This window comes from Neodiprion fabricii, chromosome 1, assembly GCF_021155785.1.
Source record: "Neodiprion fabricii isolate iyNeoFabr1 chromosome 1, iyNeoFabr1.1, whole genome shotgun sequence".
Taxonomy (NCBI): Eukaryota; Metazoa; Arthropoda; class Insecta; order Hymenoptera; family Diprionidae; genus Neodiprion; species Neodiprion fabricii.
Window position 1 is genome coordinate 17,022,601 of NC_060239.1, and position 18,498 is coordinate 17,041,098.

Consider the following 18,498-nt stretch of genomic DNA (forward strand, 5'->3'; position numbering starts at 1 on the left):
TCTTATCTTGTCCCTTTCTCTGTCTTATTGCAAGTAACTTCGCGACTGGTTGATTATTACTTACGCATTGTAGTGACTATCGCTTTATCTTATTATCGCTCTCTTTTAGAATATTTGAATGTCGAATATCGCTGTCTAGCAGCGTGTTCCGTTAAAGGATCAATTTTTATCTTAGCTACTGAGCATTACTATTTTGTTATATTTTCTCTGATTAGTTTCTATCTGTCTCTTTACCTATTATCGTTGATTATCGTATCTTAGCGAGAGTACCGCGGGAGCGATCTTATATCGCTGCGCGGTCCCGTTCGTCGTTCATTTGACATTGGAGTATTGTGCCATATCGCATAGCATCTTTTTAACTGTTTTCTTCGCTAATATCGCTGATCGTAGTTGTCCGTAGTCTATTGGGTTTGCCGTACGTTGCATATTAATTACCTTGAATATTGTTTGCCTTATCTTGAATTACCTTTTATCGTACCGACTATTATCTTTCTTTCTCTCGCACTTACCGCAAACCAGAGACTACGTATTATCTTTTAGTATCTATATTTTATAATAATTTTCTATTTGACCTATCGCTTGAATTTACCTTGTAGTGCATAATTCCCTGTCTGCCTATTTCTGATCATTCTGGTAATGTGATAACTATTTCAATTGTTGTATTTCGCATGTGTTATAATCGCTTCTCTGATTTTATGATTTATTTGCTTACCGCTTAATTTAAGTACAGTGTATCTCTTCTGTTCTGCCTACCTGTCATAAAACCGTGTTAATCATTACCTTTAATATCGCGAGCTTGCTCATATTTTCCGCTTATTCGGAAAACGTTCCGTTAATTGTTAACTCTCTCGCTTAACCTTTCTCTGGCTGTAACTATTGTTAATTATCGCATATATCGTATTTGTATCGCAAACTCTTCAGCTACTGGCTTGTCAGTAAACTTATCGCTTCTTGTGTAATATATTTGATATTATTCCTGCTTCACCTGTTTCTTATTTTATCTATTGGATTCGACTCCGCCCCTCTACCATTATCTTGTCTCTCTGAGCGAACTGTGCAAAACCGTCGTAGAACCTGACCTTATCTTTATCTATTGCCTTTACCTTTATCTTTGTCTTTTTCTCTAATTATCTATTTTTGACGCATGTGCGTCTGGCGCCCAACAATTATATCTTTCTCCCTTAGTATCTCTCTCTATATAATTATTTAGGTTAGCGACTGCGCCGTAGGGTAACCAATTATCGTTATATCGTTCTTACCCTCAAAGATATAAAAATATCCGGTTACAATATATATATATATATATATATATATATATATATATATATTGGAAATGCTTCTAACGATTATCAATTAAGAATGATAATGTAGCTGGTTATTATTATAAGCACTTAATATTACCTGATTTTGTTTGTATCAGGGCCGAACTTGATTTCATTAAGGAAAATGGAATGGCTTAAAAATGTCTATTCGCGAAATAATGAGGTTTAGTAAAGAACAGTAAAGATGGGAAGGTAGCAGATAGTGAGTCTTTTGCAGCTAATCGAATAAGTGAATGCTCGGTTTTGACGAATTAGCGCGAGACTTTAGGCCGGTCACAACTAAGATATTCCAACGCTACTCTTGCTCGAGAAGGCTAATCCGGGTAGACATCCACGCACTTCGCAACTTGACAGACGAAAGACATGGCTGCTTGGACCTGAGGCTCCAAGGAGCTGCAGTTGCAGTAAGTTACAACGGTCATTATGCAATTAAGTGCGAGGGCGACCTCCTGGTGCCCAAATCTACACGATCAGGGTTACTTCGCACTCTTCGACGGTGTTCCGACGGTTGTCAGTCTCGTCGCTTACACGTCGCTAAGATGTTGACAAAAAGTATCTCAAGATAATTCTCACGCATGCATCCACACATCTTAACAGATAATCTATTTTAATTTGGTGGTTCCAAAGCTGGTGGTTTATCCTAATTATTGATGATAATTTTGACTTAAAAAGAGAGATATTTCCAGGCTGAGCGCTCCTGATGCTAATTCAGCAGTCTCTTGTCTCAGTTCTTGGTACCATAATATATAAGAAGACAAATATATAGAATATATTAAGAAACAAAGTTGAACCTTATACTAGGGCTCGTTGCTGGTCTCTACGTGACTTTCGCCAGGAAGGATGGAACTCGCCGGTTTAGGCAATACGATATTTCAAGGGGGGAAATAGGTTTAGACGACTCCAAAAATTGATTTTTTCTTCATTCCATGAATTGTTATCAAAACTTCGTTACAGCGTTGAGAGGGAATTTTGAAAAACACTTCACGTGAATCCTAGTTTTATTGTGATTTAGAAAAAAGGTACGCCCAAGCAATACGCCGGACGTAACATACGTGATACAGTTTTAATTTGAATATTCCTAATTTTCAAGTAAGATCTCGTTGATTCATGCTACAGTATTCTCTATTTATGGCACTATAATCTCTATTGCTTATAATTTACTGCTTTCTAACTAAATTTGAACCGTTTCAGTTCTATTGGAAAAAGATTATAAATCTAAGAATACTCTCTCGGTGAAAACAACCCCGAAATCAATGGGTCAACTGTGCGCTCTGCAATCAATTGCTAACCTGCTGTTTTGAAACGGTTACCTACCACCTTGGTTGAGTACCAATAATTCTAAAGGAATTGTGACTGAACTGTGTAGTTTGCAATCAGACAGCTAACGAGCTGCCTATCATCAATCCTGTATACATACGTTTCCACCACTGATCGACATCGATCTGGTTGACTGGTCCAGTTGGCGCGGCGGCGGGTTAGTATCGTGTTGGTCATCGTTGCGTTGCGCGTTTGTCACACATCTTCGCTTGATTGCTGCTTAAAATTAGATAAGGTTGGGTTTCTCTAGTCTCAGTTACAATTAAATACGGTGAAGCAGGGTGAGCGGTCGGTTGGATCCCTCGCACTTTCGGTTCTGTGTCTGCGAGCTAGTGTCTCGCTATGTATGTTGGCTACTCACACTGGCTGAAGGCCGATTAGTCATGATTAGTTAGTTGGCTGTTACAGTAGATAAGGGTTCAAGGAATACTATTCCGTGAAAAACTGAGAACAGATTTTTGAATTTTTCTCACTCAATTTTAGTATCCCATTTGCTTGAGCAGTCAGAGAACTAAATTTTAACTAGTTTTTCGTCATCCTGATGACCGTTGGGATTACCCGCAGAAATGCAACACGGATTCATATGATTAAATGTTCAGTGCACTGCTGTAGACTCACCTTGGTAATTCTCATATCCCTATTGACGTGCGTAGGAAGTTTCCTCGATGGCGTACTCGGCTGATGCCGCAGCTTCGGACAAGAACACTGTTTCACAGCATCTGGCATGGGTTGCAAAACTTGAAAAATGCTTCTCTTGGTGAGGGGTTTTCGGCGATGGTACATGGAAACATAGCTGAAGGCACCGGTGAGCAAATGCGATTATGTATTGCTTGATATGCGATTATGCAAATATCATCCAAGAAACTCTGATGGCAATTTCACTACAAATCTAACCTTTCTGAAACATTTTTTGCAACTTTTTTTGCGTCAAACTTCAAGTAGTGACACATTCGCCTCGTACGAAGGTATTTCCGAAAATTTAAAAATAATTAATACATACGGAAAAACTGCATCAAGGAGGCAAAGAATTTCCTACGATAATTAACACCTATGAAAGTATTTACCTAACGTTGCTCCTTTGGGTCAACTCGGAACACCGTGTTTTCTGGCACGAAATATCGTGTAATGCAACCCCACTTCTGGCTGCCACGCGAAAGCCAGCTCCCCAGCCATCCAAATTTCCTGGACGTGCTTCCGTCGTCAACAGTCGTTGATAGCGAGAGCGCAAAACAGGAATTCGAGATTTCATTTTTGTTGCTGCCCCCAGTCGTAGCAGAAGATTGGTTTTCGATTCAATCTACAAAAGTTTCAAGAACAAAAATCATCATTGGCAAGTAAAATAGTGTATATTATGGAACAAATGCGGTAAACGTATTCAAGTGTTTCATACGATACGTTTTGACGTAGTATGCGTAAAATTTGAAATAGAGATTAATAATAGATAAATAAATTCTACAAAAAGCATACAATTAGTACATGGATGATGGACGATGGAAGGTGGGCCGTAGACTCTCATTGGTGAGCAGGGGGCAAAGCCCGCCCCACCGGCAAAAAAAATACTAACATGAGAGAACAATGATGAGACATGGGGAAGGAATTGTCCGTAGGAGAGAAAAGACAAAAATTTAGTATAGTTTCGGGATGAAGGATTTAAGATGTTAACCAAATGGAAGATAACTTAAGAGCGAGTTATGTAAGGAACGGTGTAAAAGACTGGTTAGTTGCAGGTGAGCATTGTAGGAGGCAATCTGCTGACTTGGTAAGGGAATTGAGGCAGCTAGCTGATTACAAGGAGAAAATACACGATACCAGGTAGCTATCAGAGTGTTGGGACAGAATTGTAGGATCGCGAGGTCTGCAAAACGTAACAGTGTGATGACTCATTCTTTCACGAATTCAAAAAAGGAAAAAATGAATACATTATTTTTTATTTCAACGAAAAATTGATGCACGTATTATATGTATTGTGAGAAGAAACGGGATCACTTGTAACGATGTACAGTTTTGGTCATTCGGATTACCCTTTGGTGGTGGTTGCAATCCTCTCCAGCCGGATACTCAGAGTCGACCAGGGTCGGTTTTAGGAGAAGGTAGGTTATAGAAACAATAGGACAATTGATTAGTTTGATAATAATGATTCATTCTCCACAAAAAAAAAAAAAAAAAATAGAAATACCAATATGCAAGTGCTGCAGTCAACTCACAAGAAAACTGAATGAGGTGTCCCCGCCCGCTTTTCTGCATTTGAGGATATGTCCTTCTTCTTCGAAATCTAAGCGACATGTATTTCTTTTATCGGCGGATGAACGGTTTGAAGGGGTGAAATCAACCCCCAAAGTTAAGCATCCCCAGTGGTAGTTTCATAGTTTTGCATACTTCCACTTGAAATACTTGAATGAAACCATATGAAAATTGCATTTTGCCCGGTTCCGACGGGGTTAAGTGGTCAAAAATTATAGGGGTTGAAAGTTCAAAAATTTTTGAAACTAAAAAACTATTATTCGGATTTAGTTAAATTGATTTCATTTGGAACAGCTGAAAAAAATTGAGATTACGTGTTTATGCGTTTTTCGAAATAACGTTATTTAGGGGGTGAGCTGTCATTATACACGTGCAGCCGAATTTCCATTAGAATCGCACTATTTTGTTTCAATTCATCTTATTTGACATCAAAAAGCTCTTTCTAAGCAAGAATTTCAGAACTTCGTCGTTACAATAAATTTCGGTTGCATTTACAACAACCACCTCCATGAATTGCCAAGCGGTTTCTGGCGGAGTTTCTTTTACGATCGTGAAATCTTCCGGAGCTCGATATTTTAGTAGTTTGTGAGGTTAATGAAATCGATTCTGAGCTTAGAATTTTGGAATTCAATACGGCTAATGATGTAAGCATTGAGGAGTTTGGTTATTATTTTTTTCCAAAAGATTGAAAGAAATCGACAAGTTAACATGGAATGGCTTGTATGCCATTGAAGAAATAAAAGTTATCTTGTGACGCAGAAGCACCAAACAATTACATTTTATTTCGATGAAGTTCTAACTTTATCTGCCTGTTGCAACGTATCATGCGAGATATAAGATAAAAATAAATAATTTTTTCTAGTCGGTTGGCGCATAAAATATATTGGAGCTCAAAAAATTGAAATAGTTTGTCCCCACCGCTCTCGCGCCTGTTTGGTTTCGGACTTAAATTTCGAGCGGCCTGTCCAATAGATGCAGTCATCGTGTGCAGCCGAGCTTCAATTGATATTGTTGATTCTGACCTTGTAATTTTGGAATCGTCACATGGTAGATAGCACAAAATTACAGAATTAGGATATTGTTGGATTTATAAAATGAACGCAACATGAAGGAAATCAGGACATATTTCATTCTATAAATCCGAACACGTCGGTTTAGCTCCAAGTCTCGAGTCTAACAAGGAAACGTTTTCAGGTGTCCCCTCCGATTTCGATGAAACTCTGGTATGTTATAGAGGGTCAAAATCGATAACATACGTATTTTTCTTATCGGCCCAAACTCATTTTAAAGGGGTGAAACACCCCTCCAAATTTAACCACCTCCCAAGATGATTTTTCTGTTTTGCATACGAGGAGGGGATTTTGATAACTAATAATGATAGTAATAAATACCTTGTCAAAAGTGATGAAAAACACACTTCAAATATTCTCAAGAACTCTTTATTTTAGGGGTTAACTTGTATACACAAAGTTCATTTTTTACATTAGAAACAAGATGTTCATCACAGCTCAATGAATCCAACAGCACTGTGAAGAGCATGCAAGAATACAGAATACGTGCTTTCGATTTTTTCCCAAAAACTGAATTCTTATCGACTTTTTTCCCAATGTTGCGGATTATGTCTAATATTTAGCCATGAATCATTGAATAACATTGTTTGAGGCTCGCATTCATTCTGGCATCGCTCTCTTATCATTTTTCTGTTTTATCATTTTTTTTCAAGGAACGTAAATATTTTTCATTTCAAGCAGACTATCAACTACTCGAAAATTCGATGTGTGTCATATGTAGACAAGTCATATCTCTACTTGAATTAATTCTATGGCACAGATATTTTTTTCAACGATTACGTGTATCTTTCGGATATTTTCAATATGAAAAGTCGTGAGACCGTTCAGTGCTTGTTAATACGTTAATAATAGAACTTCGAGCAGTTATTGAATTTCTTCTCACGTTTACAATGAAAGTGAATCCAATAAACGGTATTGAACTTCTGTTGGCTGCATTTGAAGTAATGAATATACCCGAGTCCCCGTTAACAAATGATAAACGTGAAATAGTATCGAACTTCGAAAACATTTTATTACAAAGCATGACAGAATATAATAGTGTGGAAACGATTGAGGAAAATTCTCTTGACTTTGAAGTGCCCTTCAAAAATCTTGAAACTTTCGCAGTGGAAGATGCAGATTTTCAGGTGCCTTCCGAAGGACCTGAAGATAGCTGTTCCGAAGATGACGAACCTTTAAGTTTTGATTATAAAAGAACAGCTGTTGAATATTGGAGAAGTGCAAAGACGAAAAAAAATCGCTCAATTGATACGGTTCGTCATAGATATGAAAAAGTTGAATCAGTGTGACAATTTCGTCGTTGTGCACACCAAATCAACCAGGGAGGGACATACATGGAAAAATTGGCTCGCATATCAGAGTATACATTGCAGAATATGAAAAATGCCATTGACGCAGGCTTGATTGTTCATGATACGAATCTGCGAAGATGGGCTTTACAGGCGCAAGGACTTATCAGTCATGAGGATTTTCGATTTACAGCATCGCCAACGTGGTTACTTCACTTTAAGAAGATCCATCGCATTACTGGCAGAAAAATCAATAAATTCGTCACGCGAAAATCAGTGGGAAATAGAGAATATTTACACAAGAGTGCTGAAGAATTTTTGAAAAGAGATGAACCTTATATTTCCGAATATGGATTACAAAATATATATAATTCTGATTAGAGTGGTTTCCAAGTAGAGATTCATTCTGGACAAACGTTAACGGAAGAAGGAACTAAACAAGTGTCGTGCATAGTACAATCAGTAACTTCAACAACACACAGTTATACTATACAGCCTACAATTTCAGCGGACGGAAAATTATTATCTCCTTCATTTATCTCTCTATCTAATAAAAACGTTTCAAACAAATGAACGTAGAAAAAGATTATAATAACAACAGTAAAAAAAAGACTACAATAACAATAGTATGCGCATAAAGTTGGCGGTGGGGTGAGATCCCGAAAACAAAACAAAAAGCATCTAGCAAACCCTTTGACAGCTGTCATCGGCTGTTTATGACAGTCTTTGACAAATATCTTTATAGGTATCTGTTTCTGACGCACAAAAAATGAACATGCAAACGAAAATTATCAAGATGATTCCCGACGGGAATTATCTTTTTCGCGCGTTGGCGTATTGTGTATATGGCACTCAAGATCGACACGCAGAGGTGAGACTGAGTATCGTTTCAAATATAGTGGATAATTGGTCTACATTTGTTGTGTTTTATTACAGGTAATGAGTCGAACGGTGCTGTGATTAGGTCACCTGGTGATTACAAATCACATATGAATAAAAATGGAATATACGGGGGAGAAGCAGAATTAGTTGCAGCTGCGGACATTTTTAAGATATGTTTAATCGTGTATCGCAAAGAACAAATTCATCCACACTGGATCGGATCACAAAATGAAACACAATTCTCGCTACTCTTCACCGGCGACGGAGACAGTGGACACTTTGATGTCTTGCAGAACCAAAATGAAATTCAGATAGTGAGTAATAAGTATGGAAAGTAACAATCAAATAATAGTAAATCTAAATATATCACCAAACAGTCAAAAGGACAGCCAGGATTTACGATGACAATGGAGAAAGGAGGAGTTTCAAGCAGCAGTCAAGGCGATGAAGATGGTGGATGGTCGGAAGTATCACAAAAGAAAGAGGAAAATAAAATTGTAAGTGCGAAGAACCAAATAAGCCATAGAATAATATCCATCAAATATTCGTCTAACCAGGTAAGAGGACAACCAGGATCGATGTTGACCACAAGAGAAAGAGGTGTTTTGCGGAATGAACAGCAACGCAAATATAGAGAAAAAAATAATATAAAGAAGGTGATTTTGGAGAATAACCGGCAGAGCGGTAGTAAAAATAATTCAACGAAGGGTGTCGAAGAATTAGAAAAATCGATTGTGTTGATTGATTTGGAAAATAAATCAAGAGGACGACTAACCAATGTGATGGACATAGAAGAGCGAAAAATTAGACGACGGGAACAGCAGCAAAAATATAGGGAAGCGAACAAAAAATATCATACTGGCTTTTCAACCAACGAACAGAAAGAAGGAGTTTCAACCAGCAGACAAGGCGATGGAGACGGTGGATGGTCGGACGTATCACTAAAGAAAAAGGAAAATAAAATTGTAAGTGCGAAGAACCAAATAAGCCAGAGAATAATAATCAACAAATATTCCTATAACCAGGCAAGAGGACGACCAGGATCTATGTTAACTACAAGAGAAAGAGGTGTTTTGTGGAGTGAACAGCAACGCAAATATAGAGAAAAAAATAATATAAAGAAGGTGATTTTGGAGAATAACGGGCAGAGCGGTAGCAAAAATAATTCAGCAAGTCAAGGAGATAGATCGATATCAATGGAGAAGGAACACCAATTTTCAACCAACGAATGGAAGCTTAGATTGATGAAAAAAATAAAAGTAAACACAGAAGGAATTGAAGTGGACAGCAAGTGCAGACCTGTCATCAAATCAACATGAAGGAATTCGCCTGTTTACTAGACGATGCGTAAGGAAATAGTGAGGCGCGAAGCGCCGAACAACGAGGCGCGCGGCGCCGAGTGCCCGAGGCGTGTAGCGCCGAGATGGAGTTGGCGCACGAAGCGCGCAGGGGCGAAGCCTCTAGTTGTTTTAAAAGAACCATCCGGAACGTTCGGACCTATAGTTGAATAACATTTATTCAGACCGCCAAATGTTTTCATCACAGCTTCCAAATCAGGAAAACTTACTTTAGATATAATAATTCTTGTTTCGCGCTGCATACACTCAAACGGTATTAATCACAATGATTCATTACAGAGCATTTCAAGATGTGGTTAGAAGAAGTGTTTATCCCAAAAGTGGGACCGAAGAGTCTACTTCTAATTGATTCTTGGAGTGGGCATTGTTCTAGAGTTGTGCAAGAGACAACACCCCCAGACAAAAAGTTGACGACTTTACTGATACCGAATGGAACCACCCGAAAAATTCAACCTCTCGATGTATTCGGCTTCCGTATATGGAAAAATTATATTCGTCATTTTTCAGACACCGTAGTTCTTCTTGATTATGATTTAAATTTACATTTAAGGAATAATATAATAAAATTACAGTCTTTAGTTAACAACCAACTGTCATCAGCGCGATATCATAATTTGTTTTGTTATGCGTGGCATAAAAGCGGGTTCATTGCAAAGAAACCTGATGAATTTGATAACCTCGTCGATTTTGCATTTGGACAGTCATCTCATCCGAATTGTGAAATCGAAGGTTGCACGAATGTCGCAGTAATCCGATGTTCTTGGTGTAAAAAATTATTTTGCCTACAGCATTTTTTTGATGAATATCATTATTGTACCGACTATCATCCATAAAGCGATTTATACGTAGATAAACTTGGAACTTGTTTTTGTTTAAAGGGTGTGGCCACGGTAGAGGAAGTAGAATCATGTTCATATTCAACAATTTTGTATTATATAAAAACGTAATTTATTTACAAAACTATTTACAGGTGTATTTAGTATATGAATCAAAGTAACAAAAAAAAATTTCTTTATTCATTTTTTCAATGCAAAATGGCTAATAATCACTACTTGTTTTTTGTTTATCTTTTTCCCAGCCCTCACCCCTCAAATATCTGTGCCATAGAATTAATTCAAGTAGAGATATGACTTGTCTACATATGACACACATCGAATTTTCGAGTAGTTGATAGTCTGCTTGAAATGAAAAATATTTACGTTCCTTGAAAAAAAATGATAAAACAGAAAAATGATAAGAGAGCGATGCCAGAATGAATGCGAGCCTCAAACAATGTTATTCAATGATTCATGGCTAAATATTAGACATAATCCGCAACATTGGGAAAAAAGTCGATAAGAATTCAGTTTTTGGGAAAAAATCGAAAGCACGTATTCTGTATTCTTGCATGCTCTTCACAGTGCTGTTGGATTCATTGAGCTGTGATGAACATCTTGTTTCTAATGTAAAAAATGAACTTTGTGTATACAAGTTAACCCCTAAAATAAAGAGTTCTTGAGAATATTTGAAGTGTGTTTTTCATCACTTTTGACAAGGTATTTATTACTATCATTATTAGTTATCAAAATCCCCTCCTTGTATGCAAAACAGAAAAATCATCTTGGGAGGTGGTTAAATTTGGAGGGGTGTTTCACCCCTTTAAAATGAGTTTGGGCCGATAAGAAAAATACGTATGTTATCGATTTTGACCCTCTATAACATACCAGAGTTTCATCGAAATCGGAGGGGGACACCTGAAAACGTTTCCTTGTAAGTCTCTTTCTCTTTTTCCGGTCTGTTAATTTTTTCGCTATCCGTCGACTGTCAAGTGCACATTATCATATACCGATGAATACAAATCCCATCGTACTACAAACTCTAAAATATTTCGAATTACAACAATAATCAGTTATTTGCTGTCAAATTATTTCCGTAAACGGAGGAATGTGCATTACATTACTCATTATAAGTAGGGTAATTCCGGGTGGGATGGCCATAGGGGAGAGATTGCCCATTGAAATAATTCCTAAAGCTTCAGCCTACAGTCGACCTATCGCTGTCAGTTATACTCTGCCATGACAGCTAAGTTCACGGATGATAGTGCGGTGCCGAACAACTTCGCAAGGTACGTGATATACCAACTTCTCATTTCTAAGTAGGTGAAAAATTATTCTAGCTTGAACGGTAGGACATCAAAATCGAGTTACTTTGTTGTTTCATGCCGAATTTGAGTTTGATTATCGAAGGAGATTGTATACCCAACAATCGAACCTCAAAACAAGATTTCATGTACCGCCAATATTACAGCAGGGGGGTGGGCCATCTCCACTATGTGGTTGGGATAGATGGCCTGGAATTCAAAGGGTGTTATGGCCATATGGCCATCTCTCCCGGAATGTGGTTCATGATATATTGTTCATCAATTCCTATTATATAGCACCCAATTCAGTGGTTTCACCACTTAGTGTTCAATTTATTTTAGTTGCCAAACAAGTACGTGCGCAAGGCGTCAGAAACTCGCGGTACATGGACGCAGGATCAGCTTTCAAAGGCAATAAACGCTGTTAAAAATGGTCAAACCATTCACTCCGCTGCCGCAACAAATGGAATACCCAGAAAAACTTTGGAACAGCACCTAAAAACTGGAAATGAAGTAAAAGAAAGGATGGGTCCCAGCTCTTCATTTGGAGACGAAAATGAATTACGCCTGGTACAACACATAAAAAAAAATGCAAAAATCTGGGTTCCCTGTCACTAGAGATGATGTACGCATAATTGCCTATCAATTTGCACAAAAGTTGGGTATAAACCACAAGTTCTCCAACGAAAAAGACGAGGCAGGCTACGACTGGTTGATTTTATTTTTATCAAGACATCCGACCCTATCAGTGAGGAAGGCTGAAGGCGTTCCCATAGCTAGATCCCAAGGGATGAATAAGAAAGAGGTAATGGACTATTTTGAAATTTTACCGCAAGTGTTTGAAGTGAATTAATTGTTTGACAAACCCTCAAATATGTTCAATATAGGTGAATCTGGGCTGCAGCTAAACAACCGTCCTGGACAAGTGATTGCAGCATAAGGCTCCAAGTTTGTTTCGTCAATAACATCAACCGAAAAAGGTGAGACAATTACTGTCATCGCTTGCTGCAATAGTAAAGAAACATTCTTACCCCCCGCCTGCGTCATGAAAGGCAAAAATAAAAAAGCTGAATTCGAAGATGGAACTCCTCCAGGCTCGATCCTGTATATGTCACAGAAGTCAGCGTACATTACGGCAGCGATTTGTTTGGAATGGCTCAAGAATCATTTCCTTCCAAGAAAGCCTGCTGGAAAAGTTCTATTGATACTCTATGGTCACAAGTCTCACACCAACTCTGTAGAGATGCTTGAATTTGCATCTAGCAATGACATTGTTTAGTGTCCATGTCAAGTCACACGACCCATTACCTTCAACCCTTGGACAGGGCGGTATTCATATCAGTGAAAGCTCACTTTTACGAGGCTTGTCGTAATTGGCTTAAAAATCATCCTGGTCGACGTATAACTCTAGCACAGTTAAGATACTTACTCAATCAGACATGGGGTAAGGCAGCTACCCCTGGAAATGCTGTGTCAGGCTTAAAATTTACGGGAATTTATCCATTTAATCCACACGCTTTACCTGACTATGCCTATTCACAGGAAACTGTTATAGTGAATCAACCTGATGCGAGTGATGAGACTTTACCCGCAACATCGGCAGGAGAAGTAGGAAAAAGATTTATCCGTACCGTTGCTGCTCCAGAAAAGCCCCAAGAGAAATCTGAAACTTCAGAGCACGAAAACCTCCAAAAAGAGACATCAACTTAGATACTAACGGAGCTGTCTCCAGTTCCAAATCTTGTTCATTTGACGAGAACGTGGGCAAAAAGAGTACCTGAAGTTCTCACAACCCGCTCGTACATAGAAGCTCAAGTGGACAAGGAAAGCAGACGTAAGCCACGCAAACGAGGTGCAGGTACTTTAAAATCAATTATGAAAAAGCGGAATTCTAAGAAAGAAAAGACTGTCAGCAGTGCAGGTTCTTTGAAAACTACAGTAAAAAAACGAAAAATAAGAAAAGAAGAGACTGATAGCAGTGACGAAGAATTTTTATTAGACAGTAGCAATGACTTTGTCGACTCAGATAACGATGGGTCAAAAGAAGAAGCTTGTCTCTGCGTAGGATGTGGAGAAGTCTATGAAAAAAAGGAAAAAATCGAAGATTGGTTGCAATGTATCAAGTGCAAGGCCTGGATGCACGAAAACTGCACGGAATTTGATGGTATGTGCCATAAATGCGGCGAGGAACAGAAGAAAAAGGCCAAAGAACAACGTAAGATCTCCAAGCAAAGTAGGGCCATCTGTCCCTACGTCCTAGGTCATCTCCCCCATGGTTATCAGAGAGGGCCAACTGCACTTTTTTGTAATTCAATTTTTATTAGTGATATGTTGTGTAATATAAACGTTAAAGTTTGTCGGAATTTCTTTAATAATCTAATAAGGTTTAACTGATATAATGAGTTTCTTTTTAATAACCAATTTTGAAAATTACAGCCACTTCAAAAAACTATGGCCATCTCATCCGGAATTACCCTACTGCTATAATAGTAATCGTCGGAATAATAATAAAAACATAAGGACGTCTTGTGCCAAGAACAAAGAATAATCGCAATATTATTGCATCCTGGAATCTCATAATGTGAGGAACAAGTTTCTTTGAAACCGAAGTCCATAGGATTTTTGAATCTTTCTGGCTTCACTTTTGTGTAACTATTTTTAAACTAAGAATACTTGACAAGGTTGACATATCGTGCAGATTATAATTAATTGTGGGTCAGGGATTGCAATTTATTGATATTATTTCTCAAATGTTAATTTAGATTATTATTCGTCAATAAAACACTGTCTGACGAAATTTTACGACACCCTAAAACCATAACCGTCAAGGGATTGAATCTTTCCGGTTGTTCCTTTAGGGATAGTTTGGGAACGTTGGCGAAAAAAAATGTTGCAACCAAGTTTTAAAATGTTCTGAAAATATAATAATATGACATTTGCTACTGTACATACTACTTTTTCTTTTCCATAAGCAAAATAATCATGGAATTTGTCACCCGTTTATACCTGAAGTAAGTTTACCGGATTTCGATACTTCTATGCTTCTTTCGATATATTCTACACATTATCTGGTCGAAACAATGTCTGATGCACAATTGGACAGAACATACCACTTGGTTCTTTTAGGACCAAAAAAGGTGGGGAAAGAAGTATTCCGTGAGCTCACATAGTTGACTGAATTGTGTAATTGTGTGTAGTGGATGCGATTGACTGCACTAGATATTCTTCTTCGTCATCTTCTTTTCTTTTTCGACTGCTTAAGTTCTTCCAGAATGCATCTCCAATTCAAAACCACTTTGATCTGAATAATACACATTCGATAAACGGTATATTTTGATATTTTTCTTCACACCTTGTACAAACTTTTCAACTTGTTCTCTCAAACTTTCGGCATTTTCATTGGTTTTTTTTTTGTGATGAATTTATTGATTTTCCTTGATACAATGGGAAATTTTGGATGAGTTCACTCAATGATCAGATGCTTCAAGCCGAAAGTCTTCATGGCTCATTTTTTTTTTTGAGCTTGTAGCGCCCACCTTCATAAATCATTATTGTACACTGTTCAACCAGAATCAACAGCGGATTTGAAGTTCTGCCATATGAATTCACAAATTCTAGCTATTTTTTCCTTGTATGTTCCGCCCTTATTCAAATAATAAGCCCAATGACGTAATTGACGATCAGATTTTACTTTTTTGAACTTCTGGCCGACTCTTTCAATGCTGACTCTTTGTTCAAACTTCCTGTAATCAACTGTTCTTGACTTGTGTTTATATGACAAGTTTTCGTCGTTGCTAGTTCATGCGTCTGGCGGCGATTTTGGTTCATGAATTTCACATGCTCGTTCTTCATTTTCTACTCTTTCCATTTCTGAATCTTTATACGGTTGTGCAAAGTACAGGGAACTTTCTTCCTCTATCTCAACGTCAGTGTATTCTTCCATTGCATTCAACAATATAGATTCAAAATGGTTTTTCAACTGTAATTCATCATGACTTATAGGCGTTCGAGCAATATTCATCGCTTGAAATGTTGTCGCGAGTAACCGTATAACGTTGAAAGGATCGATCTTCATCTTTATTATGGAAAAGCATTGATGCAATTTAAAATTATTAATTCTATATAAGCCACAAACAACTTATGCACACACACCACTGCCAATTTAAGAATATGAACTGAAAGCTGGTAGCACACAATGACTGCAGTTATTGAACTGACTACCCAAACTTCCATTTTTTAAGCTTCAATGATTTTACGCTCCAATCGACCAGAAAAAATGACTTATTTTCATTGCATGTCTTACACGATACGTCGCAGCATGTGGATGAAATCAGAACTTCGCCGTAATAAAATATCATTGTTCTGGTGCTTCTGCGTTAAAAGATAACTTTTATTTCTGTGATGGTATACAAGCCATTCTTGATGATCTTGATAATCGGTAAGTTGGTACGTCGGTGGATTGGTATTTTTCACCTTACTTACGGTGAATATTTCCGTGTATCGCTTTTTTCGAATACATTCTTGTACTTGCTGGTTCAAACTCGACCGCTCATTTTGAATTTCCGTTTCCGATTACTTCGTTTAATTTTCCGGGGCTTGTAAACGCTTCGATACAGTTGTTTTTCGTTGACCGTGCTGACATCCACCGGTTTCATATCACTTGTACGATGCTTGGTATTATAAAACTTCATTCAATCACCTAAAATATTAATCCACTTGTGAGATCCTTGGAGAATGAATCGCTTCCCCATTTGATTTTTCAATGTTCGATTCAAGCGTTCGCATATCGACACCTTTAAATTGCTGAATGTCGAATGCATGTTGATATTGTGCTGCTTTATGAGGGCTTTTAATTCGTTCTGTCAAATTCTTTGCCTTGATTAGCGTGTAGATCTATGGGTGTACGGTTCTGCGTCAGTACAGATTTCATGGCAGCAGTCACATCTTTCCCACTCTTGGACCTTATCGGCACCACTTACGCGTACTTGGAAAATATGTCGATGATTGTGAATAAGTATTTGTATCCCTTGTTGTACGAATTGTATGCTGTCATGTGAACGAGATCAGCTTGCCAGGCCTCATCCAGTCCACGTACATCTACGAACCGACGCGGATGATTGCGTCGAGCGGGTCTGTAAAGTTCATCCGCTATTGTGGTATTCATTCTTTTTCTCGCTCTGTGCTGCACATTTGTTCAAACTTTTTTCCAGGCGCTTTGACTCTTCAAACGGAACTGATTCCTTACTCATTTGTTCTAGTGCTGCTCTAGCATGAAGCTTGCGAATGAGCGCAAATAACCTGAATGCATGATTGCGATTATTCTTGTTATGCATGCGCACCTGCTTAAGGGTCTCACTGATTTTCATTGTTCTCTCGTGATATTTTTCGTCTTGACGATTGAGAACTTTGAGGGAAACAGCATCGTTGGACTGTTGTCGTTCGGCTGTGTTACATGATCGTTTACCGTCCAGATCATAAAGATTGTCGGCGGTGATTGTGAATCCAACGCCTGGGGGTCCACGAATGAATTTTTCATCCCCACCGCGCTCCAAATGTCGCCCAAATATGTCTATGCTTATCACTGGACTATCAGTAAACAGATGATGATTCTATATTGATCTACCGCTAATAAACGATTCCAGCTTCCCGCAACTCTTCAATGATGGCGATTATTTCGTTGGAATGGCTGGTATTATCTGCAGCCTGCGACGCCATAAGTGTCTAGTTGGAGACGATCTACTGTTTCATTTGGATAATCCCGGTAAACGTAGTCAACTTCTTGCTTCTCTTTTCGCGCAATCTTTCAGTCAAGTAAGCCTTTACCTGATTTTTTAGGCGAGCCGACGTGTTGTGCAAGGGCATTCCCATACTTTGCACTTTTTGAATCGTCGCGAAGAGTTCCATCGGCTTGGTTACGTTTTCGGTGCGCATTTGTCATCGTTACAATTTTAGTAGATATGTAAGAGGGGTTCTGAGTACAAACACCTTCTTCATCGACCAAGCCGCCTATTCGTGCATCCCAGACGCAAACCTTTGTTGGTTACCCCCACTCTCGTAGGATAAAACGTGTTCTGCCGACCGCTCGTCGGCAGGAAAATCTCCCAAATGACCATGATCGTCGGTAAAAATTCCTCCAAATGACCGTGATCGTCGGTAAAAAATCCTCCAAATGACCATGATCGTTGGTAAAAAATGTCTGAAATCGCCGTCGTATTCCCCCTTGTGGGATAAATTGTGCTCTTTGTCGGTAAAGAAAATCATGCCATCAAGCGGGATCGATAATTGCATTACCGAGCGCACTCCGTGAATACTCAGGCGTTTGAACGGGTCCCGTGGATCCTCAAACGTTGGACAGAGAATCCTGGAATATGTCAGGTTTTGAGAGCTTCCAGAAGGTTCAAGAAGATTCTCACGGCCTTCAACGAATCTAGGCTAACAAACAATTCGTCCGACGTGTTTCGACTCGACATTGAGCGACATGCGGTCAAAGGATTTCGGTGCGACGTTGAATTCTGGAAGACCCGCTCTGGCCTTGAACGAATTTGAGACGAACAATTCTCGGAATCGTCCGACGGAAACAATACTCGGAATCGTCCGACGAGTTTCGACTCGACGGTGAGCGGCCTGCCGACGACGGATTAGGGCGTAACGTTAAATTCTGGAAGATTCTGAAATTTGTATGCAGCTGCTTTGACCGTGAACGAATGTAGGTTAACGAACAATGCGTTCGACAAGTTTCGACTTGACAGCGAGCGATCCGGGACCGTGAGAGAGAGCTTCTGTGACCCTGAAAGATTCTCGGAAGCTCAAGCTGACGAGCAACACGTTCGACGAGTTTCGACTTGACGGCGAGCGGTCTGCGGACAACAGATTGAGGTGCGACGTCGAATTCTGGATGGT

General features: G+C 38.8%; 1 protein-coding gene across 1 annotated transcript in view; it reads right to left on the reverse strand.

Moving 5' to 3' along the window:
* Nucleotides 1-2,824: 2,824 nt before the first annotated feature.
* Nucleotides 2,825-18,498, reverse strand: part of LOC124187809 — a 340,932-nt gene continuing 325,258 nt past the window's right edge. Inside the window, exons 5-7 of the mRNA XM_046579997.1 lie at nucleotides 3,704-3,936; nucleotides 3,258-3,432; nucleotides 2,825-2,858 (exon numbers count right to left, since the gene is read on the reverse strand). Of these exons, the coding sequence (XP_046435953.1) occupies nucleotides 2,835-2,858; nucleotides 3,258-3,432; nucleotides 3,704-3,936 (432 nt within the window). The 3' untranslated portion in view covers nucleotides 2,825-2,834. The remainder of the gene's footprint in view (nucleotides 2,859-3,257; nucleotides 3,433-3,703; nucleotides 3,937-18,498) is intronic.